At 41.4% G+C, this 19,285-nt stretch overlaps 1 protein-coding gene across 1 annotated transcript in view; it reads right to left on the bottom strand.

Moving 5' to 3' along the window:
• Positions 1-4,394: 4,394 nt before the first annotated feature.
• Positions 4,395-19,285, bottom strand: part of crb2b (crumbs cell polarity complex component 2b) — a 29,063-nt gene continuing 14,172 nt past the window's right edge. The window contains exons 7-13 of the mRNA XM_020102344.2: positions 15,240-16,193; positions 13,908-14,449; positions 12,740-12,905; positions 10,891-11,752; positions 10,106-10,222; positions 9,759-9,885; positions 4,395-9,161 (exon numbers count right to left, since the gene is read on the bottom strand). Coding sequence (XP_019957903.2) covers positions 8,940-9,161; positions 9,759-9,885; positions 10,106-10,222; positions 10,891-11,752; positions 12,740-12,905; positions 13,908-14,449; positions 15,240-16,193 — 2,990 coding nt within the window. The 3' untranslated portion in view covers positions 4,395-8,939. The remainder of the gene's footprint in view (positions 9,162-9,758; positions 9,886-10,105; positions 10,223-10,890; positions 11,753-12,739; positions 12,906-13,907; positions 14,450-15,239; positions 16,194-19,285) is intronic.

Here is a 19,285-nt window from a genome sequence, read left to right as displayed (position 1 = left end):
TCACAGTAATCAAGTTAAGCTTGCAGCGCTTGAAAGTGTAACTTTGTGCCATGGATTCCTTTTTATTCGTCTTCTTTAATGAGATTATTGCAGCAGTAAAGAAAGGCGTTTATAGCCCTAAAAATGTATTAGCAAACAGACAGTAAGAGCAATAACAGATAGCAGAATATCAAGTGTTCCCAAATTCAGCCTTTATCAGGCAGAGCTGAGACAGGGGAGTTTACAGAGAAAGCCCACCTGGCTAAATGAACAGGCAATGTTGTCAGGGTTTAGAAGAGCCAGTCAGCTGTGAGGCTGCCGTATAATACAGCGTCTGTCAGCGCTGACAAGTCTCAGAAACTCACACCTCTAATCTCAACCCCCCTTCTGCTCCCCCTCAACCACAGCGCACAGAAGAAATGACACCCTGCGCAAATATTAAACATCTTCCAAGGCTATTGCAACATCTTCCTTTCTCGGAGACTGTTTTAGCCCCCTCCCCCTCTGCAGCTCTTTCCCTCTCTCTCCCTATCTCTCTCCCATCTTGTCTTGTCCTTGTCTCCTCAGAAGCCCTGGCAGTCGGATCATCTCTGTCTCTTAGTGTCAATTAAAAGTGAAATATCTGCATTTGTCAACATATCATTTGTGCTTGGGCTCGTGATGCACTGCTGATTTGTCGGCCGCTTCCTGACACTGGGGAGGCAATGCCGAGGCGGCAGTCTCCCTCATTAGACCTGGAGCTGGCACCATGATGGCTGACAACACCGGGAGGCTCCCCCTCCCCCCTGCCGACATGATACTAACCCAGGAACAGGCCTCGTCTGTCAGTTCTGTCACTTGCCAGCCAGCCATCCAGTCAGGGAGAGCACGGGGCAGATGGGTAGAGAAGGAGATGTGCAAATGGTGGTGGGAGGGTGCACCATCCACCCTACTCGGTGGGCCAAGGAAGGAGAGACTATAATGAAGTTTATTTGTATGGCACAATGTCAATGCATATCCTAGTGTCTGAGGGACATGTGGCCTAGGGCTGACATTTTAGTGAGGTAATAGCAGGTTGTAAGTTTTTCTTATTAGGATTTCCAACCCTGTAACCTCATCTCATGAAATAATACACATTTTTAAAAAATAAAGAGACAATTAAAGTATGTAGATATAGACCATCTATATGTTTAGAATAAGTCAAAAGTCTGGAAACCCCACCAGTAAATACTAAATGCTGCAAGAATATAGTGAATTTTCTTTTCTTTTTGGGTAAATAGCTTGTCCTGAAGGTGCTGCACGTTTATCCTTTGGCCACTATGTGCTATATGTAGAAGGCTATTCAGAGAGCTTTTCTGGCAGTTTACCTGTAAAATGAGTAAATGAATACCTGTAGTGACATATAAGTGAATATAAATGAGTGTAGCAGGGAGGAATCTTAAATGGCACAGACTGCTGGGATTAAATGAGGAGCACTAGGTTGTTATACTTATCAGATAGAATCCGATTTGTCAGTGTTGACAATGACTCTTATATGCACACAAAAGTTAGTCATGGAGTTTCACAAGGCTTCGCTTTCTGGATGCTTCCTGTAAGCACCATCATCAGAAAGCACCACATACACTTCCATTGTTATGCAGTTGACATACTATGAAGTCTGATGAATCTATTCAGCCGTTTTCATATCTGGCCTGTGGGTAAAATCCAGATTTGGCTACGGACTTTACTTGCAGTTTGCACAACACGGCTGTAGGTCCTCTGCACAGACGCATTCACAAGAGCAACACATCCGCAGAGTTTTTCAGGTGAGAGGTGGTGCAGCAGACGGAGGCAGGAAGTGACATATTAACTGTGAAGATCACGTGATTTTCTTGACAACACACATACACCCTCGTCAGCTCTGATCACACCAAACCCTTTTGACACATTTGCCACCGCTTTTTCAACCAAAGATATTTATAATTTATAGTTTCTTTTCTTTTTTTTCATTTGGCATCTGTCGTGTGTTAGAAGCGTCATCAACTCACCCCCCAACTTGTTTGCGGTGAATCCAGTGGGGGAGTCCCTGCTATGTTCTCACATCTGATTCCCCTGGATTTCTTCAGACATTTGCTTTCACACATGCACCTCCTCCGGAGGAACTGAATGCGTGAATGCGTTCAGTGCTTGTCTGGAAGCATCTTTAGTTTAACGTCAGAAATGCTGTGACCTGGAGGACTTGTACTTTTAACTTCTAAATTCATACAAAACTGAAGTCATAGCACTTGGCCCTAAACACAAAAACATTATCTGACTAGATAGTTACCTTGCCCCTCAGCTCTACTGAAAAGAATCATGGAGTCGACGAAGTGCAGAGTAATAATGTGGATTCTGAAACAAATATTTCGTTAATTTATTTTAGATTCAGCTCTGTCTTCTTGTAATTCCATGTTTATACAGCTAAACTGCAGCAGTAAATGCATTTTGTATGAAACATCATCACTTTGCTGTAATCAAACGCAACAGAGCTGCTGGGAGTTTGTCGGGGTGAATGGAAGGTTTACAATGTGTCACATGAAAGACCAGCATGAACCTGCAGCCTGTGGCAAACATGTCACTTAGCATAATGTCCTTAGTACATAAAGACAAAATGTTTTTCAATTACATTTGCTTCAAGATTTGACTGTTTACCTCTAATGATGTGTTCACATTGTGTCGTGATGAGATTACTTACAAAATCAATGTATAGACACAAATAGATTTGTGTGTTTCTCACTCACCGGACACAAATGATGTGTCATTCACGGCGATTGGTCGAGTACCGATAATCCAGTTCAACTGACTCAGGTCCTGGCATCGACCCGAGCTAAAATGAAAATCATCTGGACACAGCTCCTGGAGAAGAAATTCCCTGAGCTGCGTATTGGTCTTGTAGACGCACACACAACGATGCTGACTTCTCTGGTGTTTCCACGACATGTACAATGCAACAGCTGTTTACTTTGTTTGTGTGTTGGTTTTAGTTCAGGCAGTGGTCCTCCTCTCCTCTTTTCCAGAGGATAGCAGGCGAATATTTGTGGGTTGTCTATTTTTACGTTATAAGTGCAAAAAAACACAAATGATCACAAGGCATGAAGAGTTTTTTAGTTTGGTGTGAATGCAGCATTAGGAATCTATACGGGTACAATTTTATTAGAGACCTTTATTTGGATCATGGTGTTATACCAAATCTATTTTTCATTGCTATTTCATAACATTGACATTTTTAATATTTCAACTTTACTAAAAGCCACAGGTCTTGATGGCCTGACTGCTTCATTTTTAAAGGACGCAGCTAGAATCATCACACTCTATATCCTTTGACACAATTACCTGTTCTACATCTCCTCAAGTTTTTTGAAGAATTCCTGAGCCTCCTCTAACTTACTTGGCTGTAGCAAAATAATCTCAGTGTGTCACGCCAGCATTCCTGGCTCTCCCACTCACAGGGAGGAGGAGGAGGAGGATGGAGAGGAGAATGCTTTTCCTCCTTTGCCTGACATCGTTAGGAAAAGAAGCACTGACCAAGTCAGAAGCCACCATGGGTGGGAGTCACCCAGAGACACCAAGGAATGCACCATTATAGCTTCAAAGAGAGGGATGAGGGAGGGTGGGGGTTAAAAGTTCAGCTAATCTTTTTTTGTTTTTATGTTTTCTTGTGTTTGAAGGGTGAAATCTTTTTGCTGTATTGTGTTCGCCAAAATTCTACAAAATGATTTCCTCCATCTGTGTGGCGAGAGAAAAGAAGCTGTTGGATATATAATCTTTAGAGGACAAATCGTCCATCTGATTTAACCATCTGAAAACCAGATTTAATAGTTGTTGTTCACAAATTGGACACGCAGACTGCATGTTCAAGAGGCCAAACATGTGTTGGAGTGGGTCAGTGTGAGCTTGACCTTTGATCACCAAAATGTGATCAGTTAATCCATGAGTCAAACTGGACATTTGTGCCACATTTTGAAGGATTCTCTTCAGGCGTTCCTAATAATGTGTTCACGAGGCAAAAATGTGTTTCGAGAGGTCAAGGAGACCGTGAGCTTTGACCTACGAATTCCAATGAGGTCATCCTTGATTCCAGATAAATGTTTGTGCCAGATGTAATAACGCTCCCTATGGGTGTTCCTGAAATATAACGTTTACGAAACGATGAGGTCACCATGGCCCTTCATAAAAAAAACGAATCCATTAATCTTTGAGTCCAAGTGAACGTTTGTACCGAATGTGAAGAAAGGTGTTGAATGAAGAATTGGATGGACAACCTGAAAACTAAATGCCTCTGGCCACTGTTTTTATAATGTAAAAATATTCATCTTGGTTATTTTGTATTTTATTTCTCCTAAAATACTTATGACAGGTTTCATATTTACCAATTTTAAATTCCAATTAAAGCATAATTTTCCACATTAAACACGTAATTACAGAGTAACTATCCACTTTTAATGAAAAGTATACATCTTATTTTACAGACAAATCACAAACTCCTGGTCATATATACAGACTTCTCAGCACAAATGAAGAATTATATTCCAAAATGAGACATCCAGTTTTAAAAAAAATGAGGAAACTGGCTCTTAATATTGCCAGATAACTTTCAGCTCCAAAAAGTAGCAAAATATAAGACACTACGATTCATATCTGAATGTTAGTGTGTTACAGAATTAAAGTCGTAGCTCTAGTATCACTTACAATCTGGAATTAGAAAACTCCAGCAACGATTACTCTGTGGTTTATTGGAATATTTTGGATTGGAACTCATCATATGTGGATCAGTGCAGCTTGCTGTACATGGTACAGCTTTAGTAAAACAACTCCAGTGTAAAATCACTACCACCTCACACACAGCCGGGGTACATCTGTTGTATAGTTACAGTATCATAAAACAGTGAATGTCTGTTTAACACCATCATGGGATGAGCACAATTTGGATATTTAAGTAGAAAAACATGTTTTACAATGAGAGTTCTATCAGTGGCCTATACAGCACCATCTACACAGAGACTTGAATCGGTATGACACTGGGTTTTGCAGATGCAGGTGAACATGAAGGCACATACTGTCTCATCATGCACATACCTGCATGGAGACTGATGCATATTATCTCTCACTGTCCCTTGACTGATACAGCATGGTAAACTAAAGCATGGTGGCCATCTCTTAAACAGGACTTCCCTCAGTTATATTGACAACTCTACTGCTCTGAGTAACATTGTGTTAAAACTCCAATTAAGGCAACAGTGTGTAAGATTCAGGTGAAAGGGATCTATTGGCAGAAATTTAATGTAGAATAATCCTCATGATGTTTTCACTAGTTCATTTCATCTAAATTGTATGAATTGTAGTTTTCTTTACCCCAGAAAAGAACCTTTATATATAAATACTTTATATTTACATCGAGGGGACCCTCTCTACAGAGGCCGCCATGTTTTTTACATTAGTCCAGACTGGACAAACTAAACACCTTTTGAGTTTTTATGACAACTGAAGCTACCACAGGTTCTTTTTCATGTTTGGAAGGAGAGGGTGAGGTGAGGGGTGTTCAGCTGCAACATGCAACTACAACACTAGATATCACAAAATTCTACACACTGTACCTTTAAAGCAACAGTATGAAACTTTTTTTACCTTAATAGTGTTCAAATAATTTGGGAATCAGACTAAGCAAGTTCAACTGTAGATCATGCAAAACTTTAAAAATACAGTACTAAGAATTACAGATTCTTAATACGAAGTTTTGTTTGTTTGTAACAGGGACAGCATCTCTGGTTCAGGAAGTTGGGGATCATGAGGAATATACACCGGTAGACCATGTTTTAGTTCAGTTAGCGGGACGCAGTCGGAGCTGGTCACTCCACATGGAAATGCCATTAGCAAGGAGTCATGTCTTTTCCACTATCCTGGAAATAGATTACAATTTATCAAACCAGCAAGTAAACATGGAGGAAGTTTTGGAATTTTGACTGGGGGAAGTAGGAGACATTAGAAAGCATTTCTCTAATATGACATATAGGCCTGTCTCTCTAGATTCACATTGACTATTTTGAGAGTTTACAATAAATTAATAATAATCCACTTTTATAATGGTGCATTTAAACTCCATGCTTGTATTGGTCAGATTTTTAAAAAACATTTTTACAGTGAAACTTGTAAAAACTTACAGCCATATTGCCTTCTGCAATATGTTCAACTGAAACGGCAGGTGTGGGAGTGAATCATGGCCTGCAGTAGATTTGGCATCATGTATATGAATTGAAACTCTGTACACCTTCATGGCCAGAGGTATAGACACTGGAACATTCCATCCATATCTTACTCCTGAATATCCCATTCCAAAACCATGTGCGGTTTGCTTCTGTTTAGCCAAGAGAGCATTTCAGTAAAGTCTCCCTGATGTTGGTTGATAAGGTCTGGCTCACAGTCATCCAGTCTCAGGTAGGATGGAGTTGGGCTTGGGCTCTGTGTGGGTTAGTCAACTTCTTCCACACCAAACTGTGGAAGCCAATTCTTTAAGGACCTGGCCTGATCAACACAACCATGCTGTATTTTGCCATTCAGTAATCTTTCTTCATTGGAACAGAGAGGCCTCGGCAATAAAACAAACGAAAAAGTACACTGCAGTTTGTGGACATTGTTGGCTGCATACATTTGCCACATGCAACATCAGGGCAGTTGCACTTAGTCATGAAATAAAGTCAATACAAACGTTAAGTAATAAATAAGTCAGTAGTGCAAACCCCACAGTAAATATGACAGATGATGATCAAGATACTCATTTTTTTTACCCCTTAAAACTGACAATAATGATACATTCAGTCGTGTTGACCAGTGTTAATTCATGTTTATCTGTCACTTGCTTGTGACTTTCCTTTAACAAACTGTTTCTAAACTTGTTCCAGGAACATTCAGCTGGTACAATGTGTCCGTCTGACTTCATGTCACATCAACACCTTAACTGTCAAAGCTTCCAGGTTAACTGTAGCAGTTAGCAGCCCTGGTGAGTTCAGAGTGGAAGGCAGGTGAGTGGTGGGATTTTCTGGAGTAACAGTTGCAAAATACTTTAAGGGCTAACTTTGAGAATTCATAGACTAAACAAATGAAGAATTATTTAAGTTACTATTGCGGTCAAAGGCAGTCGGATCAGCATCAGTGCATTAGTTCAAAGCTAGAAAGTAGGTAGAAGTTCCATAAGATTGTAGATTTTACTTTAGTTGTTTCCAAGTGTGAGTTGTGGAGATGGATATCAATCTCAAGTCTGTGTGTTGAGAAGAGAAGTGGAGTCAGGATAAGGTTAGCCAAACTTAGCATAAAGACTGGGAGCAGGGGAACTGCTGTCCTGGCTCAAATAAAAAAATATATATGTCTGCAAGCACCTGTAAAGTTCATCAGATATGTAAGAAAAAGATATCTGGTTTTAAGGAGTGTCACACCACACAGAATCAACTTGACAGCCTCACTGTGCAGTACACACAGTTACTGGATCAATCTGCTGTGTGTCAAGAAATAGTCTATATTGTACTTTCACACTAGTGTATTTTTTCACTCTTAACAAGGGAAGGCCAGGTGATCTAGGATAGCCTAACTTAATGTGCCTTCAGAAATAGAGTCTTCTTATCTCACACTTCCAAAAAATTCCAAAAAGTGTTGGATAGTTATTTTAAATTAACTTGTTTTTAATTTCTTGCATCTGAAACATGAAAGTATTCATGCCCATTAATACTGATGTGACCACCTTTCACCACAGCAACAAGATTTCTACAATTAAATACTGTTTCCGTTGAAGAGAGTAAACATAAGAAAATACAGTGGCTTAAACTTGAGCTACTCGTTCTACGCAACACAAGACACTCACAGCATACTTTGACACTAACAAAAATGGGTACAGTGGTTAACCTGTTAGCCATACAGTGCACACACAATATAATACAGCAATTATTAACACAGCAGTACTTGAAGCCTGCAGAAGCTGCAGTGATGTCCATCTGCACATTCAGGAAGGTTCATTACTTTTTGTATCTTTTCATTCACAGTGAGCTCAGACAAGCAGGGACAGAGGCCAGGGGAGTCTGGAGGAGTAAGATCTTCCCATAGAAGAATCAGTGATCGAGACAACAGTGTACATTTTAAACACTTAGGATTCAGCAAAGAAAAGCATTATGTTTTCATTTCAACTGAATTAACTCTGAGAAAAAAGTTGAAATTACAAATTTGCAGGGACATAAAAATCAAGTGGCAAAGCCCATTATGGCATCAGAGTAGAACAAACGCAGGGTTAGCATTACCAAGGGACTTTTAACAAGACGGAGCCAGAATTCAAATTAGTTTCTTGAAATTAACTACTTGTAATACTATTACAAGGAGTGTGACCGTTAACAAAGGCTCTCCTGATAATAATTTGCAATTTATTTTCATGCAGATGAAAATGTTATCGACAGAATTAGTTTCAGGTGTATTTTCCTCCCTCTCCACATTCCTCTTTCCCTCGTCATGTAAAACAGAGTCAGATGTGGAATCTGCAGAGGAAGGTTTTCGGTTCCAAAAAGGTTTTGCTTTGCAGAGACAGTTTCAGTGAATACATTGCTCAGTACTCACAGGTTTGGGGCTTTCCTTCAGTTCATATGCTCCTCATAGGCCTTTGGTCCCATGCGAACCAAGCTTGGGATTGTTATCAACACTTACAAGGGGAGATCCAGGGCCAGTTCATGCTTTGACCACACTCCCAGAAACAGGACAGCTTCAGAAATGTCTGTCCCTCACCTCTGGTCTTTACTTGTCCACCTCTCAGGCTTCAAGGTCAGTAGTTTTCCCAAGTAGAGGACCAGTCATTGCTTTATCCTCTATCTTTTTTTCCTGTATAGGGCAGGAGAGCTCAGCAGTGTCACAATGCAGAGCACATGTTCTCTAGGCCCTTTACATAAATACAGTACATCCCCTGGATGTGAAGTTGTGAGGCAGAGCTGCAGGACTCAGATGAGCCTCTCCTCTGGAGGAACTTTGAGGACGCTGCCCATCTCCAGCCTGGCACCGGCTACTTCCTGTGAGCTCGGGCTGTATGTGCCCTCCGACTGACGTTTCTTCCGGGCCGTCATGATGAGGAAAAATACCACCAGGATGGCCAGTAACATACACAGTGTGATCAGAGGGATGGTCACAGCAAGCCAGGGAATTCGCTCCATGAGCTCCTCTTTCTGCAAGAACACAAGCCATAAAGTAAAGTGTTGTTCAAAATAATCAAGTCTGAAGTTCTTAATGGATTTTTTGTCCAGATGACGCCCAGCCGAACATTATTCTCATAAGTGATCTAGCTCTTCATATTTTAAGATAATGTATATTTCCATTAATAAAAGGAAGCAGTTAAACTTTAAAGATTAAAATAAAATAAAACTAAACTTTTTGTCTGAGTAAATTATGTTGCACTCTACATTCTGCTTAACAATATGCACAGGCTGAATTTTTTTCACATCTCTATACTCTCTAATGCTTATGTAAAACACTGGATTGTGGGAAACCTAATGACTGAATGCTTAAAGCACATACCACATGGGCATACATGCTACAGGCAAAAAGAACTATATTTTAGAATCACTGGACCAAGGCAATAAATTATAAGATTAACGTAAATGTATTTTGTTTTGTCTTTGTTTAGAACCACACGTTATCATGTATCTTTGTGTCGCATGTTGTTTCAAAGTGATGGTACCAGTGCCAGCGACAAGAGGCCTGAATCTGAGCCATGCATCTCAAACCTTCTGCTCAGATCCAGTGGCAGTGTCGGAGTGACTTACATTGCTCTCACACAGTGTGCCGCTGAAGCCGAGCACACACACACACTGGAAGTGGTTGAGTCTGTCCAGACAGGTGGCCCCGTTGAGACAAGGGTTGGACTCACACTCGTCTATTTCTGTCTCGCACCTGAAACACATCAGCAGGGTTTTAACACAACACTGACTGACAGAGCAGCTGCTCTCACACACACACACACACACACACACACACACACACACACACACACACACACACACACACACACAGCCTCATTCTTTCTTGACCTTTGCACTTTGGATTTGGTCCAGATAGACTTTCTCCTCAGCTGCAGGTGTGCACTGAGGATTGTGTAGTGTGCTGCTCTCACCTGGCTCCAGTGTATCCAGGCTTGCAGGTGCAGTTTCCTCCAGAGCTGCCTCCTATACAAACCCCTCCATTAAGACATTCTGTGTATGCATCACATGCCACTGGGGGGAAACGCCACCTAGACAAACATACTTCCTTTTATAATATGCACCCTGTTGACAGTTTATTAGGTACACGTAGCTTCTTGTAAGCTTATTGTAATTGCTTTGGATACAAGCATCAGCTAAATAAAATGTAATGTAATGTAAAAGTAATGCAGTCTTATAAAACAGTCCTGTAATAAGTCCTCCTTCATGAAGATTGTAATTTTCACTTTGTGTGGACACTCTCTGAGAAGTGTTGACTTAACTGAATCATTGGTGTTGTATTGTTTTTATTTTACTCCCACACCTTTCTGTATAATGCAGAGCTGTTCCACAGCAACACAAACTACAGCCTCCAAAATAATTATAATGACAATCAGTACATCTCTAAAACACAGTGAGTATTATAACCCTTTTATAAAGGAGGATTCTTTGATATCTCCAATATTACAACTCTATAAGTTCATAGTAAAACAATTTTTGCTTTGACAGTAGTGTACTGAAGAATAACATTACACATGAATTACTTGGAGGAAAACACTCAGGCGTGTAAGCAAAAGAAGGGAGGGGTAAGAGCTGAAGAAGGTAAAGGCAATGATTGATGGGAAACATAACTGAGAGGAAAATACAGGTTTTCAGACTTTTCAACAAACACCAAATGTCTCAAATGTATAAGAGAGAAAATGTAAAGGTGTGTACTCACTGGCAGCGCTTGCCGACATAGCCAGGCGGACAGAAACATGTGTAAGTTCCCATTGTTTCCCTGCAGGTTCCTCCATTCACACAACTGAACTCCAGACAGTTATCCACCTCCTCCTGACAGTCGTTTCCTGTGTATCCAGGCTTACAGTCACACTGGTAGTCTGCCAGGAGGTCTTTGCATGTACCATGGACGCAAGGATCTGAAGCGCATTCGTTTATATCTACCTCGCAAAGCTCCCCCTCCCATCCAGCTCTGCAGCTGCAGTTGAACTCAAAAAATTGGTCCTGGCACTCACCCTGGTTGAGGCAGGGTTGGGAATCACATATTGGTGCACCTTGGCATCCTATGATTGGCTCATGGCCTCCCAGTCTGGAGAAGCGGCTCACCTGAGGGGCATCTGGTACGTTAATAAGCGGCAGGTAGACTCCACCCACTCTCACCTCCCCTAAGCACCCAGTGTATTTCTCTGCCAGCCAGATTTCAGTATCATTGAGGAAGTTGAGGTTACCACCAACACCAAAGCTGGCACCCACTCTTTGCCCATCCATGGTTAGGCGCCAGCGGGACGCTGACTGTGTTGGATCGACCATGGACAGTTGGATATGGTGCCACATCCCATCTGCAATGACCCTGTCACTTGTGAAGGCCAGCAACTCTGTACTCTCCCCGCTGTCCAGCTTGACCAGCAGAGAGGAGTTGAGTAGACCCACGCAGAAGACTTCGGCTCTGCTGGTGGCCCGCAACAAGATCCCGTTCTCGTCTCGAGTTCTTATGTCCATGATGATGTTGGTTACAGGGCTCAGCAAGGAGCTGTTGGCAACATATCGGAGAGCATTGTCCTGGAAAATAGCTTCAGTTAAACCTGTTGGAGGAGAAGACCATGTTAGCAGCGTTGAAAACATAGAGTTGTGTATGTGTTTCATACAGCCAGTCTCACCCTATCCAACTATTAAAGTCCATCAATTAGAATAAATTGATGAAATGAATTCACTGTTGTAGCTACTCATGACATAATTTTTCTCATATAGTATCAGTATAATGATATTAATGGAATTGTTTGAATTACATATTCATGCATGCATCAAGCTTTGATTGGAGTTGGTTTAGCAGATCCACCATGTAACCTATGCTGAGGCTCTCCAAATGAAATAGATTTTCTTGTCAGTATACTCTTTTACATAAAAGTCAAATCACTGCCCTGGACTTTTGTGGGTCCGGAGAAGATTTGGATTAAGTCTGGATTTCTGAGTTTTAATGGAAAGTCAGTGATTCAAACTGAGGCTGTGGAGCTTGAAAGACATGAACCTTTACCATACATAGGTCAAATGAACTAACTAGTTGGGAACTGTCAGATTTAGCATTTTGCGTGAAGAATGTTGACCATTCTTTTTCGATTCTGACTAGGTATTAATGTAGGATGAAGTGTGAAAGGCCACCATCAATCATCAAAACTCATAATAAAAAACATTCTCAAAAGAAATACGTAGGTATGATGCCCAAATATCCCACAATGCATCCCACAACACTTTAAAATCCAAGATAGGGCCATTTGTGAGACAGTCTACAGTAATGTTTAAAAATTATATATAAGGAGGACCTTGGCTTATCTTTAACTAAGGGGTTCAAAAACAACAACTAGCATCATGATTCTGATTCATGATTCTTGCAACCTCTGCAGGACAGTTTTTTCACTTAGACCTTTGTAGGTCTTTTCACTTGATGTCAGTTTGTCTGTAGCAATGGCCATTCAGAAAATCTGTTGACCACTAAGATTAAGAGCTAACCAAATAAACTTGACCTGGCCTGACTTGATGAAGGCAGTGATAATCACTACCAAAGGATTACTCACACTCATAACCATCCTGTAGGTCCACACAGGCCAGTCCATCAAAACAAGGGTTTTCGATGCACCATAGACGTGTCTCACACAGCCGGCCTGAGTAGTTAATGGAACAGTTACAGATGAAGTCATTCCAGGTGACGTGACACTGTCCACCGTTGGAACAGGGCTCATCCTGTACACAGACAAACACAGATGGATGGATTACAAGATCACTTGTAAAATCTCTCACCTGATGTGACCACAGGGGTTAAAACTGCAGAGAGGACTGAGCGGTAACTTACAGACCAGAGGGATTCAAAACCAGATCAGTGTTAATAGGGTGGGGATGATAAAGTAGAGCCCAATAATCAGACATCAACAATCAGTGCAAGGAACTAAAACAATTAGTGTTAGCTCCTTGTTAGAGCCTCACACTGGTTAAACCTGGAGATTTGCATTATAACTGCAAATTAGCCAGACCATTTTGTTGACATGTATCCATGCCACAGTGGCTGTAGTGAAAATAAGCATTTGTGTTGATAAAATTCAATGAAATTTGGTACTGCTGATTTCTGCTGGTTGTGGAAATTCCCTATATTTACACCAACTGCTGCCAGCAGATAACATGGAACCAAATTCTCATTTGCCTGACTTGTACTTTTCCAGAAATACTAACATAGCATGTTGGCATCCAGTGGTGAAAATGCATTTTGCTATTTTGACTTTATTTTACTTGATGTTATTTAAAAAAAAAAAAAAAGATATCTGAAGAAAGTTGGTTAAATCCTGATTGATGCAGACAACAACATGACCTGTTACGTCAAACCTTGGTATAAATGGAAATCATAGACTCTACTAACTGCATTATATAAAATCATTTCTAATAAAAAACATTCTCTGTTTATTTTCCAGTAGTAGTTATGGTGCTTGTGGTAGTGGAGGTAGTCATAGCAGGAGCAGGAATAGATTTGATATTAGAAACAGCACAATAGTAGTTTAGTACTTGTGCTGAGCAGTAATTCTAGTGGAGTAAGTAGTTTTCTGGGTTCCCGATCCCTGATCCAAATGCTGTTAGGATGTTAGATGCTGTTAGATTGTGGTGGCATATATATATACATATATATCTCATTTTTTGTCTGCTCTTTAGTTAAAGTGGTGATCATTCAACTAATTATCGACTGTATTTCTCTTTTACCTTGCATGTGTCATCACTTTGACATCCTCGCAGCACATTCTCCTCTGTGCTTGCCTGGTAAACCTCCACGCTCTCTGGATGATCCTTAATGGTCAGAAACTTGTTGTCCAGCCGAATGTCCTGCAGGCAGCCCTTGAAGTTTCCACCCCAATTGTTTATGCTCTTGTCCAAAGGGAGCCCCCCAACATACACTACATCCCCTGCCTCCACACTCACATTCCCTAAGGCAAGATGGTTCCCGGCTTTGGGGAAGACCACATGGCCATAGCGTACCCTGATAGTCACTAAATTATTGTTGCCATCAGTGACAAACTTCGCCTCTGACAGCAGTGTGGTGTGAGGACAGTAGATAGCAACAGTGCCTTCCTTCAGATAGATCGTCAGGTAGGGCTTTTCTTCTCGACTGAGCTGCAGGATTAGGCCATTGTGTTTTAGAGAGCGCATTAAAAAGGAAATGGTGAAGTTGTCTCCATGGGTTTCTGAGATATTGAAGGTGGAGTAGCTGGTGATGTTCTCATGGCCGAAGGTCCAGGATGGGTACTCTAAAATGGGAGTTGGAAGCACAAAGATGTCACACTGTAGTCCCAAAATACTTCACTTGAACCAGCAATATTTGATATTCACCTGAAATAAAAGAAAGAGTGAAGGGTCTCACTAAAAAGGTCCACTTGCTTTATGGGCAGTGTGGTCAACTGTTTTTGAAGCTGGACCCATACTGATTATGATTATGAACAACTCTGCTGTTTGCCTCAGATCTATTTTATTTTAGCTTCTTTTAGCTTCTCTCTTCTCCATCATAATTGTTTTGTTTTGACAGCTTCCAACATTACTATTGGGATTCAAGTCTTGTTCCTCTCTATAATGTTTTTAACAACAGCAGGCAGATGTTTTCAGTCAGACGGCTGTCGGCTACCTGCTAAGCACAAAGTGGTAGACACAGACAAAGATAACAACTGGCTGGTGATCACTGTGGAGCATTAAGCAGCTAAAGACATTTCTCATTAGTTGTTTCCATCCAAACCTGGCTAGGTAGAACTTTTTATCATGTGGAGGTTGAAATAATTATCTATGCTGCTCTTTGTCTGCTGGATGAATACATTTTAAACATCAAAAACATTATAAAGTGATAATATGTCACTGTTTTGTTAACAGATATTTCCACGGCCAAAGTAGCCATAAAATCAATTCATGGTTTCAGACCACATTATCATTCATGTTTTCCACCATTTGAGAAGCTGTGAACACTAGCCACAGTATAACTTTTTCAGTAACCCACTAGTATATTTGCAGTCACAGTAGAGTATATTTCTGCAAACCTGGAACTTATCTCACCTTCCTCGCAGCTTTCTCCGTAGTAGGGCCGGTGACACTGACATCTGGCACGAACCCACATGTCCACACACTGCCCACGCTCCATGCATGGGTCTTTATGACACCAGTCTTTTTTGGTGCAGCCCATTTCCAGGCCGTGGTTCTCCTCTCTGAGGAGGTCCTGAGGCAGAAGCAGCTTATGGTCAACATGAAGGTCCTCCATACAGCCAATGAACCCCCTTCCACTGGAAGTATGGCGTAAGTATTCCTGTGGTGCTCCTCCTACATAGAGCTGCTGAAAGGAGCTGGGCCGGAGGAAGATCAAATGGTTGTGGCCTTCATTCTTCACCTGGCACCCTTCCTCACAGCCAAGTCCTTTTACAGTCATGACCAGCCTCTCATCCATGGTCACAGACACCTGGTGCCATTCCCCATCATTGACAGGGCCAGGGTAAATGGCCTGCAGCACCTTCCCAGACTTTACCCTGGCCTGGAGGGAGCCACTAACAATTTCCAATGAGAAAAAGCGCTCCTTAATGCCCCGGTAGTACAGCACCATGTCAGGCAGAGTACTTTTGAATCTGAGCTGCATGTGGATCCCATGGTTATTGTCATCAATCTCAGGCCTAGTCCTATTTGCAGAAATAGGCAGCTGCATGTGAATGTAGCCCTCAGAGTTGAAGGAGAAGGTAGTTGAGGTGTTGCAGCGTTCTCCAGTCCAGCCGGATGGACACAGGCAGGTGTAGCTGTGCTCTCCATCATCTGTCAGCATTGGGTCACAACCTGCTTTGTGTTGACACTGGTGATGTTGGCAGCCGACCAGGCGGACATCACAGTCTTGCCCACCCCAGGGTTCCTGGCCAGGCTCTGGCATCGGGCAGTGACACCTATAGGAGTTGGCAGCATCTTCGCACGTGGCGCCATTCTGGCAGGGAGCGCTATCACACTCGTTGATGTCCACCTCACAGTGCACGCCTGCAGCATGGAGAGACACTCACTTTTAACAACAGAGATTCACTTATTTCACTTATACACAATCTTCAAAACTCAAGTCACATGTAAGAACTGGAAATTCAAACAAGCAACAAGGGTACAGCACTAGGTGAGAGAGCTCGGTGTGCATACATGCAGATGAAAAAACAGATGTGCTTGAGGAACAGCACAAATATTTCCATCAGTGTCATCAGCAGATGAAAGAGGAAACGACCAGAGGAAACAGCCGTTATTAACAATTAGAGGTGAATCAGATTAACAGTCCTCCTTAACGCAATTAAACAAGGATATGTCATACTGATCGTATCAGCTAGACACTGAAATATTACACTATATGCTCCCCACACACACACACACACACACAGGTCTATCTCTCTGATTTCTGTAGTCAAAGCCGTCTTATCACACCGCATCCAACATTAAGCCCTGGCAGCAGCAGTCAGCTTGCATTAACATAGTCCTTTAAAATACTCTACACTCAAGGAACCCTAAAGCTGTTCGTCCTCTCCCGTGTCAAGACTCCACCCTTACAAGCACGCAACTTTCTTCTCTGTCAATGTAGTATTCAAAAGTGCTGTGCCATACTGTACCTGTCAGCCCCCAGGGCCCACAGCAGCAGCACAGCAGCAGCAGCATCAACCTGCTGCCCCCCATGATCCACTGAGTCAACAGCCAACACATTCTTCACACTGCTGGGTGGCAGAAATGACACAACCAAGTCCTATCTCTCTTTCTCACACACACACAAATTCTCCTTCTCCCTCTCTCTCTCTCTATGGCTTACAAAGCAGAAGTGTCACTCCTCCACTCTGTACCAGGCAGAAAGGCAGGAGTGATTAAACTGCAGCCCTGCCCAGTTTTTCTTTTCCTCCCTTTCGTTCTGCCTCCTCCATCCCCCCTGAATCCCTCCCTCCCTCACACCCACTTCTCCTCTCCTGTCTGCAGCCCAGCCCAAGCAGAGTGGTAAGCTTCCAGACTCCAGCTGGCTCCTGTCAGTGTTTGACAAGAGGAATGCAGTGCTGCGTTCCCCTCTGTGCTCCATGTGCTGGCCTGTGGATGCCCACTAGTGGCAGGAGCTGCTGATAAAACCACCCACAGGTGGAGCTGCAGGTTCAGGGCTTCAGGTAAGCGATAAAATAGTATAAGCAAGACAATTGCAATGAATTTAGATTCAGCACTAGTATATACTTTGGTAATAGTGACAAAGAAAGGGGAAAAAAGGATTCTGACAACCTTGGTTGATCGTTAAATGTTTTATTATTATTATTATTATTATTATTATCGTTATTATTATTATTGTCGTTACTTTTAAAGTTGGACTTTAATAATTTTCAGCATCATGATTTTAAACTCGTAATTCCAAATCCAGATTTATTAATAAAGTAATTTTTTTCACTTAAGACATTGTGACATAAAAGTATTACATAATCCCTATCCCACTTTTTTTCAGTTTGACCTTGTTACAAGACATTTGACTTTTAAGATTTTTACATTTTTTATGAAATCTAACAACATTTCTCATGAAATTGATTTTAAAAAATACTTCTACTAATACTTTTACACAAATCTTATTGTTTGCTTTAATTTCATTATTCTTAATTTGTCCTATCACATTTATCCCTTATTTTCTACCTTCATTTACATAATGCAAGATTTACCTCAGACATAAAAATCTTCCATAGTGGCAATATACATACAATATTCCCTCACAATGTGGTGATATAAATGTTTTTCCATTTAGCCTTTGACTTTAGCAGTTACAAAGAAGGTAGTCTGGCATAAAAACTAGAGAAATAGAAATCAGGGACACAAACTATTTGAATAATCCTGATATTGTCTTCTTGTCATCTGTGGTTGACAGAATTAGTTGTTACTATAAGCTTTGCCTCTTACTGACAATGTGATCAGCAAACCTATGGAGGCTACGATGAGCTCAACACTCATCTCTCAGATCTGTCAATGTGACTGAACTAATGACTGTAACCGCATCCAAGTTATTTCCAATACAAAATGTCCTATGTCAGCTCCAACTACTATAAAACTGTCAACATGGCCCTGGTGCAAGGAAGAGGGCACAGGAGGTCGTCTCTAGTGGATTAACAACCACTTCATACACGTGGAAGGTCAACCTGTTGCACATGTGCCGTACACAGTTAACAGGATTATATATTTTTGTGCCATATGGATATTCCCTCTATTTTTGCTGCTGTTTCCAACAGTGATTTGTTTATAATGTAACATACCAATGTAATGAATGCAGATCATTTAGAAAAATGGCCTTGTGGTGCTCACAATGTTTAACATCATCTTTGTCTTTTTTCATTGGGCATTAATTAGTCTGTTAAGCAGCTTTTTGTAATCCCCCATCCCCAGGGCAATTTACTAAGGAGACCCCCGTTTAATGCCCATGATGGACACCTGACATATGGCACTTTTATTGGCTTTGTTGTTTTCCACTGTGCTCCTCCATACCATATGCCCCATCATCCCCACCTACCTTATGCTCTGTTGTGGCCTAAACATCGTTGCAGCCATAATGCTGTTAGCAGATTCGCTTCCTGGTGTGTTGACAAAAGCTTTTGGTTCAAGTCCTCACTTCTAAGTCCAGATCCTGCACTTCAAGGTCAGAGTTTGATGCTGTTCCTCCTGTTTTGAGTGATGCAGAGGCAAATCTCCTCTAATGAGGAATAAATACCTTTGCGGGCCATTGGGGAATGATCAGCAGGGGAGGATTAACCCTTTATTGTTTGGCCCAGGGGGGATAAGGAGTTTTTAAAAATACTTTAATTTAGTATATTTGCTGTCGATTATATTGGTTTTCTTGATCCATTGTTCTACCAGTTACTAGAGTAAATAAGCATTTGAAAAAAGTACAAAATGTTAATCACAATTTTGAAAGCCTGCTATATTTTCAAGTCTTGAGGTGTTTGGCCAACAGTCAGTATAAAATGATAAAACACTCATGTGTTGTGCACATGTAGATTTGCTATGACAACAAATTAATAACAAGGTCAGAGTATTTCACCCGATATTACTTTGAACACCTCTCAGTCAACATTAAGGGCCCATGCCGG

Source organism: Paralichthys olivaceus, chromosome 4, assembly GCF_024713975.1.
Source record: "Paralichthys olivaceus isolate ysfri-2021 chromosome 4, ASM2471397v2, whole genome shotgun sequence".
NCBI lineage: Eukaryota > Metazoa > Chordata > Actinopteri > Pleuronectiformes > Paralichthyidae > Paralichthys > Paralichthys olivaceus.
This window is presented reverse-complemented; position numbering and strand designations above follow the sequence as displayed.